This window comes from Brugia malayi, assembly GCF_000002995.4.
Source record: "Brugia malayi strain FR3 genome assembly, contig: Bm_v4_ChrX_scaffold_001, whole genome shotgun sequence".
Taxonomy (NCBI): domain Eukaryota; kingdom Metazoa; phylum Nematoda; class Chromadorea; order Rhabditida; family Onchocercidae; genus Brugia; species Brugia malayi.
Genome location: NW_025062479.1, coordinates 9,918,132 through 9,933,805, shown reverse-complemented (window position 1 = coordinate 9,933,805; position 15,674 = coordinate 9,918,132). Strand labels below are relative to the sequence as shown.

General features: G+C 31.7%; 2 protein-coding genes across 3 annotated transcripts; one reads left to right on the top strand and one right to left on the bottom strand.

Moving 5' to 3' along the window:
* Nucleotides 1–158: 158 nt before the first annotated feature.
* Nucleotides 159–5,917, top strand: Bma-ogdh-1 (2-oxoglutarate dehydrogenase E1 component, mitochondrial precursor, putative; the record flags this gene model as incomplete). The annotated part of the gene is made up of 19 exons (XM_001897718.2): nt 159–314; nt 500–620; nt 713–876; nt 951–1,154; nt 1,258–1,437; nt 1,748–1,869; nt 1,992–2,188; nt 2,479–2,678; nt 2,839–3,000; nt 3,082–3,252; nt 3,477–3,678; nt 3,962–4,081; nt 4,171–4,295; nt 4,438–4,603; nt 4,697–4,836; nt 4,936–5,060; nt 5,135–5,298; nt 5,400–5,619; nt 5,767–5,917. The coding sequence occupies 19 exons, from the start codon at nt 159–161 to the stop codon at nt 5,915–5,917; spliced, it is 3,090 nt and encodes a 1,029-aa protein (XP_001897753.1).
* Nucleotides 5,918–6,682: 765 nt separating this feature from the next.
* Bm3459 lies at nt 6,683–10,447 on the bottom strand (the record flags this gene model as incomplete). 2 transcript variants are annotated; one of them, XM_001897719.2, is made up of 13 exons in its annotated part: nt 6,683–6,795; nt 6,929–7,057; nt 7,144–7,240; nt 7,344–7,452; nt 7,716–7,888; nt 7,964–8,154; nt 8,284–8,509; nt 8,826–8,981; nt 9,064–9,181; nt 9,301–9,470; nt 9,593–9,676; nt 9,893–10,011; nt 10,234–10,447. In XM_001897719.2, 13 exons carry the CDS (start codon nt 10,445–10,447, stop codon nt 6,683–6,685), a joined length of 1,899 nt encoding a protein of 632 aa, XP_001897754.1. The 2 variants fall into 2 exon arrangements, with proteins under 2 accessions (XP_001897754.1, XP_042930230.1); XM_043074296.1 differs by lacking the exon at nt 9,593–9,676 and having other exon boundaries at nt 6,778–6,795; nt 6,933–7,057.
* Nucleotides 10,448–15,674: the final 5,227 nt, after the last annotated feature.

Below are 15,674 nucleotides of genomic sequence, written 5' to 3'. Positions count from 1 at the left end.
ATATTGCAACGTATCGTGGTAGTTATTTTTTTTTTTTTTTTCTTCGATTTTCAAGTATGATGTTAGAAAACAAATAGTATAGTTGTCTACTCACTCATCGGTCATAATCATTTGAAGACGGCAGTTAATTTGGTTGCGGTGTTAAAAAAAAGAAACAGATGTTGCGACGAACAAGTTTTTTGAAAAACAAAGCATCACTTAAATTATTAGGACGTTTGAAATGCATCAGTTATACACTGTCTAAAAGCAACCTAATGGGAAAACAATGCATTGTTTCTGGATTACGTCAGAAATTTGCTGCTGCACCTGTTAAAGTAAGTATCATTATCTTTCATAGTTTTCTCGTGATGAAAATTTTTTTTTATAGTGCTAGTAAGTTGTTTATCTTTGTTAACCGCTTCATTAAAAAATGGTTTACTGAGCGATTATAGTATATTTTTTGAATTAATCTAAACGAGATCTCAGGATATTATGAACCGCTTAATTCTTTTATGTACAGGAGGAGCCATTTATGAACGGTACTTCAACGGTTTACATTGAGCAGATGTATGAAGCATGGCGACAAAGTCCAACATCGGTTCATTCCTCATGGAATGCTTATTTCCGGAATGTTGAGCGAAGTAACCTATTATCTATGGCATTATATTGCACAAAATGATTTTTTTTCTTTTTATGCATTATTGTGATTAGTTTTATATTAACTCAATTTTAGGCTTGCCACCTGGACAAGCATATTCTGCGCCTCCAAAAGGATTACCCTCATATTCTGTTTCATCTGCTGTAGCACCTGCACCGGAATCTGAATGCGCATTGAGTCTATCAGGGCAAACTATAAATGAACATCTCAAAGTTCAGCTTTTGATTAGAAGTTACCAGGTGATTTCAAATGCGTCTCTCAGCATTTCTGCATATCAATTTTCTTCTTTAAAAAATTTAATTACCATTTTTAGACTCGCGGACACAACATAGCAGATTTAGATCCATTGGGAATCAATAATGTGGGATTGACTGATATTATGCCTGCAGAATTAGATCCGGCATTTTATGGACTTACGGATACTGATATGGACAAAGAATTTCTTTTGCCAATGTCAACATTCATTGGTGGAGATAAAAAATCACTAAAATTAAGGGATATAATCAGTCGTCTGAAGGTATTTTCTTTTGTTAATTGCTGTTTTTTTTTTTTATTTATTTTAATACCAGTGTTGCAAATATTTGTCTTTTGTGAATGGTGCAACTTTTTGTATGTTTCAGACTATTTATTGTTCGCATACGGGAATTGAATACATGCATTTGACTAATTTTGAGCAGTTGGAATGGGTTCGTAAAAGATTCGAAGAGCCTTGTGCGTCAGAGCTTACACACGAGCAAAAGAAAACATTGTTTAAACGACTAATTCGGTCAACAAAATTTGAAGAGTTTTTGGCTAAAAAGGTACTCAAGTGGCATCTTTTATGAGTCATTTTCAAGTTGAACTCATTACTACTTTTTACAGATTTACCACACTCTTATATAGTTGAGCTGGGATATTATAGGAATAATTTGCCATCTGCAATACATCATCCTACCTAAATAAACATCAGCATTTATTGGTTAAGATGAGAAATGGCTAAAATTAGGAGAAAAATACTTATTTTTTGGTCTGTTAAACGTATATTCTTTCTCTTTTTCAACTTAAAATTGCCGTCAGTTATTTCTTGTGACATCCTTTTTTGTGTAACCATCTTTGAAATTCAAATTATAGTGGCCAAGCGAAAAGCGGTTTGGTCTTGAAGGTTGCGAAGTTCTAATACCAGCTGCCAAACAAGTAATCGATGTATCTAGTGCGGCTGGTGTTGATTCTGTCGTAATTGGAATGCCTCATCGGTAATATCTCTATGCCAGTTTTTAAAACTGAAATTTCGAAAAGACTTTAAGTTAGTGTCGTCTTTGACAGGAAGAAGTGCTACCATGTAAGCATGTAACTTCATCCATGACAAAACTTTTAGGGGACGATTAAACATGTTGGCAAATGTTTGTCGCCAACCTTTATCGGTGATTCTCTCGCAATTTTCTACATTGGAACCGGCTGATGAGGGATCAGGTGATGTAAAATATCATCTTGGCATTTCCTTGGAACGTCTCAACCGAGTTTCTGGAAGGAAAATTAAAATTGCTGTCGTTGCGAATCCATCTCATCTTGAAGGTTAAGTTACGGTTTTTTTCGGGAGTGAATAATGGCACGAATAGATTGTGATTTAATTTAGTTGTTTTTTCGAAAAGACCATGAGAGATTTCCTTACTGTTTGAGAAGGATGATGATTTAACAATAGGAAAACTGAAAATCAGTAAATCTTTGTAGTTCCTTCGTTTACCTACACGCGTCTATTATGCAGAAATGAATTAATTGACTGTTCGTTAACTTTTGTAGAAAGATTGTAACGACGTCACTTCAAAAACTGTTACCATTTGAAGATTTGACTAATATTTTTACAGCCGTTGATCCCATAGTTTTGGGCAAGGTACGGGCAGAATCATTTTACAATGGTGATGAGAACGGTGATCGTACAATGGCAATTTTACTGCATGGTGATGCAGCATTTTCTGGGCAAGGTGTTGTTATGGAAACATTCAATCTTAACGATTTAAAAGCTTATAGCACGCACGGAACAATCCATTTAGTCGTTAATAACCAGGTAAACAGTGTAACATACTTGCTTTAAACTTACCGAATTGTTGTGTTTTCTTTAAGTCACGTTTATAGAGTACAAAAATTCTTTAAAAATTATATTTCGAAATTGAAAATTTTCAATTTGTCCCAAGAATTACTTTCGGAATCTCAGGATTAGTGTTTAGATTGGCTTTACAACCGATCCACGATGTTCTCGATCATCTCCTTATTGTACAGATATTGGACGTGTCGTCGGATGTCCAATATTCCACGTGAATAGTGATGATCCAGAAGCAGTGATGCATGTCTGTAATGTAGCTGCTGATTGGCGTCGTACCTTCAAAAAGGTTGGTTGGTGTGTCGGCTGTACCTTATAAGCACGCTGTCTTTTATGTATTCAGAGCAGATTTCTTGTATGACAATTTTAGGATGTTATCATTGATCTGGTGTGTTATCGGCGATATGGACATAATGAACTTGATGAGCCAATGTTTACCCAGCCACTGATGTATCAGCGCGTTAAAAAGACGAAACCAGTGCTTGCAATTTACCAAAAGCAAATTTTAGCTGAAAATGTTGTTAATGAGCAATATGTAGAGGTATAAATTTAGTGTTTTTCGCAAAATCAAAGAGGAAACAGTCATTTTAAATACGTTTAAACATACAGTCATCCAATGCGGGAATCAAACCATACGTGAAAGAAGCTTCATCATTAGTCTTTAAAGCTTGGACTATTCGTTGTTAAATCATCTCTTTTAGACCACCTTTTGTCGAACAGTTCGTCACTTATTCATGTAAGGTGCAGATCAGTAGTATTTTGAAGGATGAAGTAAACAAATACAATGCTGTATTGGAAGATGCTTATCAAGAAGCACAAAAAGTGGCATATCTTCGTCACAGAGATTGGATCGATTCTCCATGGGATACTTTCTTCAAAAAGCGCGATCCATTGAAAATACCAGCAACTGGTGTTGCGAAAGAAATGATTAGTCATATCATTGAGAAATTTTCATCTGTTCCAGAAGGTACCTCGTTTGGTTTTCTACCAATTTTAGAAAACAGAAACTTTTAGATGGTAAAGTAAATATTTAATTTTCATCAATTTTGGAAAGGGACGTAGGACTTTGGGGTTACGAAGTTGTGCGATCCCGACTTTGGTTTAAAATATGTGGAATATTACGTACTATGAGAGGTATTATGTTGAGGAGCTGTAAGCTTGGTAAAACTATATTCATAACCAAAACATAATTATTTTTTTAGTTTAAATTCCTAATTTTTTTAAATTTAAATTTTTAATGAAAAATGCAGATTTTAATCTTCATCGGGGTTTGGACAGAATATTGAAAGGACGACGTCAGATGTTTCAAGATAATAGTTTTGATTGGGCAATGGGAGAAGCGGTTGCTTTTGGGTCTCTCCTTCTCGAAGGTATGTTTATGTTTTTTTTTTTTTTTCTTTCTTTTTCCGAAAGAATATTGCATGTTTTTATCACCAACTTTAATCTTTCGAATTTTGAGGTACTCATGTTCGGTTGTCAGGACAAGATGTTGAAAGAGGAACATTTTCACATCGGCATCATGTGTTGCATGACCAGAAAATCGATCAAAAAACGTATAATCCACTGGATAATCTTTCTGATAAAGTGATTCCGTTTCTTTTGTTTGTAATTTATTATCGTTGATAGGAAAACAAATTCATGGTCCCATTGTCAAGAAACAATTGTCAGCTTCGATTTATATGAAGCATTATTTTTTAAATTATGGGTTATTATTCATTTACTTCAGCAAGTTGAATATAGCATTTCTAACTCATCACTTTCGGAATTTGCAATCCTCGGTTTTGAACTCGGTTATTCAATGGTGAATCCAAATTCGTTGGTTATATGGGAAGCACAATTTGGAGACTTTGCAAATAATGCCCAGTGTATTATTGATCAGTTCTTGTCTTCAGGTCTTGTTGCATTTTTCATTTCCTCGTAAATATGAAATAATGGATTGCAAATCAATACATTTACTCGTTATGTGATTCGTTACTTATTTGAAGGTCAGTCAAAGTGGATTCGGCAATCTGGATTAGTGATGTCACTGCCACATGGCTATGAAGGAATGGGTCCTGAACACAGTAGCGCACGATTGGAACGCTTTTTGCAAATGTCTAATGAAGATGACGAAATCGATGTCGATGTATGCATTTAGTGTCAAAAATGTTAAAAATATCTGAGACAGGAAAAATGTTGCGGGAAAGTAGTTCATTAGAGTAGCCTTTCATAATCATATTTCCAGCATACCGCCTTTGGTCCTACTTTCGAAGCGCAGCAATTATATGACACTAATTGGATTGTAGTGCACTGCACAACACCTTCCAATTTCTGTCATCTTTTGAGACGACAAATAATGTTACCTTTCAGGTATCGTTCTCTGAATTATATGATTGCTCTGTGATACACATTTTGAACACGAATTTCACACGAACTTTTTGTAGGAAACCATTGATCATTATGTCGCCAAAATCGCTTCTTCGTCATCCATCAGCACGTTCTCCCATTGAAGATTTTCTGCCTGGTACTAAATTCTGCAGGGTCATTCCAGAAGGCGGAAGTGCTAGTCAGGATCCAGATAAGGTGGAGCGCTTGGTTTTTTGCACTGGTATGATTTTTTCTCGTTTTATCTCCAATTTCTTTGAAAACTTTCACTACTTGCACCTTCCTGACTTTGCTACATCTGATATTTTTATTTGTACATTTCAGGTAAAGTTTACTATGACTTGATGTCTGCGAGGAAACATCTGAATTTAGACTCACGAATAGCGATTTCTCGTGTTGAACAAATCTCTCCCTTTCCATACGACTTAATCGAGAAGGAATGTCTTAAGTATAGCAAAGCAGAGCTGATTTGGGCACAAGAAGAACATAAAAATATGGGTGCATGGGGATTTGTTCATCCAAGACTTGGAGCACTTATAACAAAGTTCGTCAATTTTTCTGGACTTCTAGAAAGTAATGAATGTCAGATATTTTTGCTCATATTTAGTCCCCGAAATAGCGGTTTTCAAATATATACCAATATTTTCTCTTCTGCTGTATTGGCTATTCAAATGAATTTTGGAAATTTTAGACAGGGAAGACTGTTGAAGTACGCTGGTCGAAAGCCATCGGCATCTGCAGCAACGGGTAACAAATATACTCATTACGTCGAGCTGAAAACCCTTCTGGCAGACGCTCTGCATGCTCGAAAAGCTGATCTCGACGAATTCATAGGTGGATAGTGAAGTGTGAGTGTTCGATTACTGGTCAAACTCTGACTTATTTATATTCTTTTAGTCGTTTCTTCTCGAGGATATTAGCTGAAGAAAGCACGAGATATTCATTTGCAATCGAATTGTATAACTTAGTTGTTCAGTGAACTCAGGTAATTGATGTATTTCTTTGAAAATATCCGTCAGCTAACTACAGTAGTTTCCATATTGTAGGATGCTTTGCATATTGCTGAATTTTTTCTCTGCAGAAAAAGCTGAAAAAACGCTCAGGAATTCTTTAGATTTATCATACGAAAGAGTTTCTACCTTAATCAAACAGTTTAAAGGTGCAGGAGAAACGAAGGATGAGGAATTTCATACATGAAAATATTAGACAGTTTTTATACTGACAAGTTTCTACAATCTCTAACAAACCCACGAATTGCAGTAAATTTCTTTATAGAAAACAATATTGTATATCATGCTGTAGAAAAAAGAATGTAATGCATATGAAATCTTTATCTATTTCCTCTAAAAATGAAACCTGATTCAACTGGAATTAATTGCTGGCTACTCTAAGAAATGCACAAAGATAGGTGTGTTTCCCATTTTCAGAATACGATACTGTTACGATCATTTGGTAATGATCCGTGAATAATAGTATGTATCTGATTACAGCGATAATTATGGTATGCGGAAGTCTGTAAGTAACGTACATCTTTAGCACATAACTGAATACCAAACTGTGCAACATCTAACATAAGCGAATACATTACAAGTGTCAAATAAGAACGATTATGAGTACGCTGTATTTCCCCTAATTTTCCATGAGATATATTCGAACAGGGGTGGAGAATTATTCTTGTCATATTCACAGCAGTAACCATGTACTATGTCATACAGCTGTCCTGCAAAAGGATAACAGTTGGAGCAGGCGAAAACAGTTTTGGGATACGGCATGCCTAGACATATCAGAGTATGGTATACCATTCAAAAAAAAAAAAAATTATATGCATTCTGACAATTTCCAGTGAAACATACTAACTGTTATATCGGCTTGCACCAGCATCTCGTAAATTTCAGTAAAGTTCTCTGCAAACTTTAGATCTCCAAATGTGAAGTAACAAAGACATCTTTTCTGTGCGGATGATGCCATAAGTTGTATTAAACCTAAATATTCATTAAGCTGATTAAGAGCAGAATGAATATGTGCAACTAACAGAAATTTCTAGTTGCAAGAGGAAGCAAAGAATCACTTTTTAAATGCAAGTCACCTCCAAAAACACCACAACCCCAATTTCCAGTAGCAACCGGCTTCATTGTCCCATCATTTACAGCAAAGCCAACATAAGCCTAAAAATTCTATTTCCATCAATCCTTACAAAAGTGAGAGAGGAATCATATATGTAATTTAATCTATATAAAATAAATCATCTATATAATTTAATGTTCATACCTTGAGCAATTCGCGATTTACTAAATCGATATTAAACTGTTCATGTTTGTTATAAAATGGAAGAGCATCAATTGCTACCAATTCACAACAAAGTCTATTGAAGCGATCCCTGAAGTTAAGTCATCTGGTACATAAATCAGAAACATATCATTACTAAGTGATAGGAATCTCCCTCCAACTGAACATTTGTAACTACTACTTATTTTTGCTTCTCCAAAGAACATCGATATGAAATTCTTTCGTTTATCGATAGTTGGAATGGCAATAGTAATGGAAATTAGAGCATTCTTCGTAATTTCAGATACCAAAAAATGTAACATGACAAGGAAAAAACTGTAACAAAACTCAACAAAAAAATAAAATAAAATAAACCTCGGAAATGAATCCATTTTCTCCATCGGACGCCAACGAAAAGATGAACCGTAGCCGTTGTAATCAGAAAACCGTTCCGCACCACAAATAACTATAGCTTCGTTATGATGCATTCTTTCGCAGAGAATCATAGACACTATCATTTCCGGGCAGGTAAGAAATCTAATTTCCTCCTACAGAAATAATATTTTCAGCAAGCTTATCAAAGAATGAACAAATCTAACACTGGACGTTGCTCCACAACTTACCTGAACACAGCCACTGCCTAGTACCCCTCCTCCAATATATTCATTGGCAAAATCCACTTGTAACATGCCATGACCATCATCTTCTATTGTACCTGTATGACTAACATAAAGCTTCGATAATGGCAAATTCATAGAAGACCACTTCTGCGCTACGTCATTTTGTCGGCGGATCGTCAACAGTCCTGTTGGCACTATAAATAACTTGTGCAAAGTTTATTTTTCCCTATTTACAAACTTATAATTTTTCTTACTCCAGATGCAGTGTTTTTTGTTGTCTTTAAATTAAGAGTTTTTTGAAGAAAAATGAAAAAAAAAATTACTTTTTTTGGAAATCATATGGAAATAATGCATTAAGCATCGTAGTTTTTCCACTGCATTTGTAGAATACAAACTGAACAAACGGTAAAAATTTACTGACGGCAAATCATTACTGACAGTATTACGACTTGGAAAAGTGCAAAAGAATGCATGTGCAAGCAGTGAAGCTGCTTGGTGTTGACTTATCGTTACTGATCCGGAAATTCCACGTCGCAATATTGGTATTGGCTGGAACAGCAATGATTACAAAACGTAAAACACATTTTTGTCAACAATTTGCTTAACTTATATGCCTTAATTATAAATTACGTTTTCTGTAGCTTTCTCTGTCATATGGCCTACCACTGCTGTATGCAAAACTGCAAAAATAAAAAAGAATGTAAACTTCAACTTTTAAACACAAGATATGCTGATTATCTAGTGTCTTAGAATGTATAATGACATATTAAAATAGCACACGACTACAGGAAGATAATGCTAGAATACTATAAAACAACTAATACAACTTTCATAAAATGGTAGTACTCTATTTAAATGAATATACCTGAGTTATCAAACTTGGACTCTCTAGAGCCAGTTTTGCCATGAAAGGTATTACGGTGGTAAGATATTCTAAACGCAACTTTTCATCCAAAATTTTTTCGAAAAGTAATCCGAGAGCATCGAATCTTTTGGTACGTGAATAGCTTCTAATACATTCCTGTTGAAAAAAAAAAAAAAAAAAACAATGTTTGATGATCACCACTACTCAGACAGATGAAAGACAAATTTGTAATCGATACCTCAATTTGCTTATAGGTCTTGAGCGGCTTCAAAAGTTTCGAAATTGCAATCTGTATAATTTCATATCGTGCAACTCCATCAGTCACATTACATATAGAATATGGTAAACGAACATATCTAAAATCGAATAAATGACACTAAAATTTGCAAGCACCGATTCGGAATCAGAGAATTTTCGAATCTGCAACATTAATCCCAATGCTACAAGCAGGGCTTCATCCTTTAATAAAGCTTACTTTTTCCCTGAATTCCATCCATATGTTGGATCAGCGCAGAGGACGGGGCATGGTTTAAACAAGGTTTCAGAAGATATAGAATTTATGCATACTAATACCACATCGGAAACATCTCTGTTGTTCAAGTCAGGATACATATCCTTATAACAGCGTATCGACTCGATAACCGACTGCAATGTTTTCCTCATAAATACTACAATGGATATATGCACCTCCCATACAATTAGCAATATGCAAATATATACTTTATATAAATTATCTATATGTATAAAAATATATTTTGTCTCCATACTTTTTTATTTAAAGAGCAATGCGTAAAATGTGTGCCAACTTTAACATATTTATCTAGAGTCGCATTTTCAGCTTTCATTTTTGCCTGCAAATAAACATACTCTTCACTTTTGAAAAGTATGAATCCAACATTACTTTTTCTTCATGAAATGATCTTCAGATTCCTTTATTAGGTAACGAAAATGTATGTCAAAGTAGAAAAACATAATAATGAGATTTGATACTTTCTGAAGCGAAGTTAATGCAGGAAAGAAAAAACAGCAGGAAAAACACTTCATCCAGTGAGAGCAAAAAAGCTCACTTTTTCCATGACGTCACTCATTCTTACCCAATCATAACGATTTCGTCCTCCATCATGATCCACTTCTTCAACAACAGATCCAAAAGATTTCCTCGACTTCAATTTACTTTTTGAAACAACTGAAAACTATCATTTTTGTCACTAAACTATTAGGACGTAACCAAAATGATTGTATATTTTATCCGATTAATATAATTTACACAATTCAGTGCAACATGGTTCATTACTATGTCACAAACAGATGTTGGATATAATCTTAAATTACTGGAAGACGTCCTCGATCACGTGTTGGACTAATATCTGCTTCTGTCAACTGCAGTTTTGGTGATATAACCGTCTACCTGAATGAGTAATCGTCATTGACATCCGATTACTCTTGGCCTTCCTATGAATCAGTTTATCACTGACAAATAACTTCCGATTTGATCCATTTGGCAGAAAGGCATCTAATGTTGTTTGCCGCTTTAACACCGTTTTTCGACCCAATGAACTACGAACATTCGTATCATTCTCCACGACAGCACAATCTTCTATTTCAATATGCTCATCATTCATTAGTTTACTATCCTAGAAATTATTGCTAATGATCATACGATAAGAGTTACGAAATAGTGCCACAACGATGTATCACTACGTGTCTATCTATCGTACGTATAAATTAAATAATAGCTTAGTTCATCAAACGTGAAGACTCAAGCGTAGTACTCATTCTTTTATGATGCACATGAAATCTCTCATTTCGAGTGTATTCTAAAAGTGTCGTAACTCTTGGCGGAAAAGTCTGTTTGTGGGCTCACGAAAACTTATGCTATTAAACAGAACGTATTGTATTTAATGAACCAACGTTGGCCCATCAAATGAAGCCTTTGATGGAATCTGAAATTTTCTTTTCCATCAAAATAAGGTTAAATGGTAGAGTGTCCTATTATATATGAGTGAAGTTAATTTGATGTATTGTATCTATTTGGTTAATTGGCACGTTCCAACAACGTTACCTTATTACTCAAATTTTTACTTAATCGAATTAGATTAAGTTAAATCAGTTACCACATATGGCTATTCATTTTTCACTACCACTTGATAATAAATTTGGTGAATGCATAGAGTTAGTTTATTATCATCAAAGCGTGCTTTATTCAATATGTCGTTTCCTTCCTAAACTTTATTTCGCAACAAAAAAGGAGAATTATTGTATAAAATCGTCATTAAGGAAAATTAATTTTGGACACGTAATTTCCGGAATTTCCCAGATAATCGAGGTGCAGAATGCTCATAAATTTATGAAAAGGAAAAAATTAAGTTTTAAGTATTATTATTTCATATGCATCAATTATTGATTACAGCAATCAGTTATTATTAGAAATGGAGATAAGTTTTAATTTATAGGCTTAAGTTACAACAGTACGACTGCACATGACATCATAGATTTTGAATTCACTTAGTTGTTCGGATGGGCTTATAATGATCGGTTAATATACATATGTTATCATTCGGATTTTTTATACTATCGCTATAATTTTAACGAGTAAATAATACCAGGTTGAATTCCGTATAAATAATCTTTCGTATTTAGAGACGTTTAATTCTGATATAATCAACTTATAATATTTGAAATTTTTCTTCACATAGTAAGCCATGCAATTTGTCTAACAAAGTTTTGATCAAATAATCAAATAATTCAAATTTAATTCTCTGATAAATAATTAGTATTGCGGATAAAAAAAAAGTGCTTTAGGCAGATTATGATTTGATTCTAACATGTTAAAAATTACAATAATTAAAGGTTCAAATCTTATTGGTATTACAGATAAAACAAGATTAGTTTGGCAGAAAATGAGTTATATGAGAACCATGATACTTGATCATGATACTAAGGCATAATTACATGTCGCTTATTCCAAATTTCTTCACATTTTCATTTCTTGCTGTATTATTCACTTATTTTACATCTGAAATTATCGCATTTCATGGAGTGAATAAAAATTACATATATAGTAATGTTTCGAAATTTTAACTTTTTTTTTCTGTTGAGTTTTTAAATCCAGTGGAAATAATATATTTGTAAATCATTTCATCATGATTGTTGGAATAGATTTTTGAATTTTATGCATGATGTTTTAATTTTGATTGCAGCTTTAAAAAAAATGATATTTAAGTGTGTATAAAGCTACAAAATCCTAAATATGTCTTCAATTTTTTTCTTTCTTTTTTTTGTAATGATTATTTTATTTTCTCTTCTTTACTTTCAAATTTCTCAAATATAATATGCTTAAGCTTTAATGTTCTTGTAATGACAATTTGATTCATATTGAATCGAACAAATTATAATGTTATCCATTGCCTGAAATTGATAAATAATACATGTGTATGTATTTTCTCTTCTGAAAGTCACAATTGGATTGCTTATTATTTTCTTTTTCGAGAGATAAAATTTGTAACTTCAAAACATTATCATTCATTTAGCACTCGGAAGACTGAAAAAAATTTTCATTTACCAGAGTGAATTCTTCAAATGATATTTCACCATTCTTTTCATAATCAGCTTCACTAATTGTTGATATACGATAGATTCAAGAAAAGAAAGAAAACTGGGCACTTTTTTTGCTTAATTTTTTCTTTCTTGTTTTGTAAATTAAACTAGAATTCATCAGAATATTCGAATATGGAATGTAGTTCAAATATTTAGTATTTTGAATGATTTTGTTGCGATAATGCTTATATTAGTAAAATTGTACAATGAATTAAGGATTTTCTGTTCGTAAATCAGAACTGTTGAATGAGAACCTGTTCGGATGTTATATTTGAGCCAACCATCATATTCAAGATCATTTTGAACTCATTTCTCGTAATGTAACCATACATGGAAAATGCAACTGAAATTTATTTTTGATCAAAATTTTTCACAGTGAATCAGATTGCTTTCTCCATTGTTTTCTATTTCAAATTTTAAAACCTGAAAGTGAGAATATTTTGAAATTTTAAAATGAATACATATTAACTTTTCCACACGACTGTTAATTGCAACATATTTGGTTGTGGATGTGCATGGTCTAAGATATTCCAATACTGTCGTGAGAGGTTTGTCTTCAGATACTCGAATATTTGTGTAACAGTAGTAAATCTTTATTTTTATTTAACGTAATATCAGTAACCTGAGCAGTAGAAATAAACTTTATAAAATCGGAGGAAATTTAGATTGGTTATGAGGGCTTATAGTCGACAAGAATGACCATAATGAATGTTTTGTTTATTAGAATTGAATTTATATGAGTGAGAATTGGGCGTGTCTGAGATAAAAATTACATGTGTGAAGAATTTTAAGAAACTAGATCTAAGGATAATTCATGATACCGTAAGATTGTTTACAAGTTAAAAATAATTAGTTTTATTAGTCTCTAGTTATATTAATCTTATTATTTTGGTTAGAGTTTTTCGAAATTATAATTCGCGACAAATACATGAATAAATTCACGAAATGTTAGCGTCTTTTCTGAATCTTTCCTAAAATTAAGTGTGATGGGTAAGGTAAAAAATTGAAACAGTACTGAAGAAGGAATTAAGTTTTGAATTTAATTTTGTATTGCTATGACTTTTGGAATCTTCAACTGTACATATGTCATCTAAGTTTGGTATAAATAGTATTGAAAAATGACAAGATAAAATTTTTGGGTATTTTAAAAAAGCTAAAAAGACCAAAAAAACGAATGATTCGCATATGTTTAGATTATTTTAATGAAATGTTGACTAAATTTTATCATTTTTAAAGCAAATATCAGTAGACTAAAACATTAAAAAAATGTGTTGATAAGTCAGATATCAAAAATATTTGAGAAAATATTTACATAATGTTGTAAAATTTTACAACTAACTTTTCGATAAAAAATGCATCAATAATTCTATCACCAAGAGGATTTATAATAAGATCTGGAATTGTGAAGAAATCATCACGGTCAATGTATCCTCTTCCTATATACTTAATTTTTTATTAGAAATTTTAGGATAATATTCCTTTTTTTTGTATGAAAAATAACCAAAATATTTTAAATGATAAAAGACGAAAAAAAAATTAGTGATGTAAAAAAAATTTTAATTTACTTTTTACTCGAGTTAATCAATTAAGAACAAATTTTGCAGATAATTCTAACAAATCAAATTGAAAGAAACAAATTTCCCGATTCTCTAGATCAAATTGTTGCACCTCAAATTTTTGTGCATTTCAAATAAAATTTTTATGAAAGTTTTCAGAAAATAATATTAATATAGAATTAATAGAACTAAAGAAATTAATCTCTATCGTCAAGCGTATAGCTGTAAAAATCTAGCATATAGTCGAAGTATTTGATGTCGTCTAACTGCAAAAAAAAAAAAATGTTTTTTTTTAGTGAAAATCAAATGATCAAATACAGAAGTGCATTTGACCAAGTAGTATAAAAACATATTAATCATGATTATCTTGTCAAATTTTAAATAAATGTCTACTTTTTAAATATGTCTAATATAAATTTATTTGAAAAAATCATTAATGATAAAATATGTTTGATAGAATTGAACACTAAAATTAAACTTGGTTTAAGTTAAAAATCGATGCTATTATTATTGTAATATTGATTATCGTATAATTAATTACAGCATGAGAAACTATATTTGGTTTATAAAAGAGTACCTATTTTGAAAACATTTATTTTCAGACAAATGAGATTTTGTTCTCTTTGTACCCACAAGAGCATTTTTCCCCTCCTTTCCTTTATCTAATTTAACACATTAAGTAAGTGAATACTGAGAATTTTCTACGAAATAATAATACATCACTGATTAGAGGAAGCTGATAACATCATTAAAATTAATTAATGAAGGGAGTAGAAATAAAAAATAAATTAAATTACGCGGCGGTGCAAAAAAAAAACAAAGAAAACTGAAACAGTTTAAATTTAATTATATTTGTAAGTAACAAAATAATATTTGTAATAAAACACTGTATAGAAATTTTTTTACTATTTGAGGTAAATTTATTTTAAAAAAAACTTGCATTTCAAAAGAAAAATTTTTTTTGAATTTCAATGAGAAATAATAAATTGTTTTTCTTCGAAATTTTCTCCCGTAAAATTAATTTGGTGTGCTACAGTAGAATAGTAAAATCTAAAAAATATGAAATATTAGCAAATATAATAGTAAGTGAAATTAATTCATTATCTATGATTATATGTGAAAAAAAGATTATATCATACGTTTCAAAAAGAATGGAGTATAACAAAGGAATAACGAATTGGGTTATAGTGATGAATCATTAGCATTATTCTAAACGTGTGTAGTAAATATTTTTGCGGTTTTTGGTAGCATTTCGAACTTAAATTATTTTTCCCTTTTAGAATAATGAAAATTATGTATGGAGTTGAAAATGATATTTGATAAATTTTATTTCATAGAAAAAAACAAGAAAAAATAAAACAATTATCAAATGAACAGAAAAAGGTTAAAAATTGCAAAAAGAAAAAAAAAATGGTTTGATAAAATATGATTTTCTTACAATTGTAAGGGATCGATTATGTCATCAATTCAAAAAAAGAAGGGCTAAGAACTTAAAAGAAAAAGTAACTATTAAACATAGTCATAGTCGAAGAGAAGATTTATCATTTCTTTAAAAAAAAAAAATATTCTATAAATAATTCAGAAAGAATGGAAATAGGAAATGAAATGTTAATAGTTTGAAATTAATATTTGTAACAACAAAAACTTTCCTCATTCATTTTCTTATTCAATTTTTTTTTTTTCAATTTGTTAATTT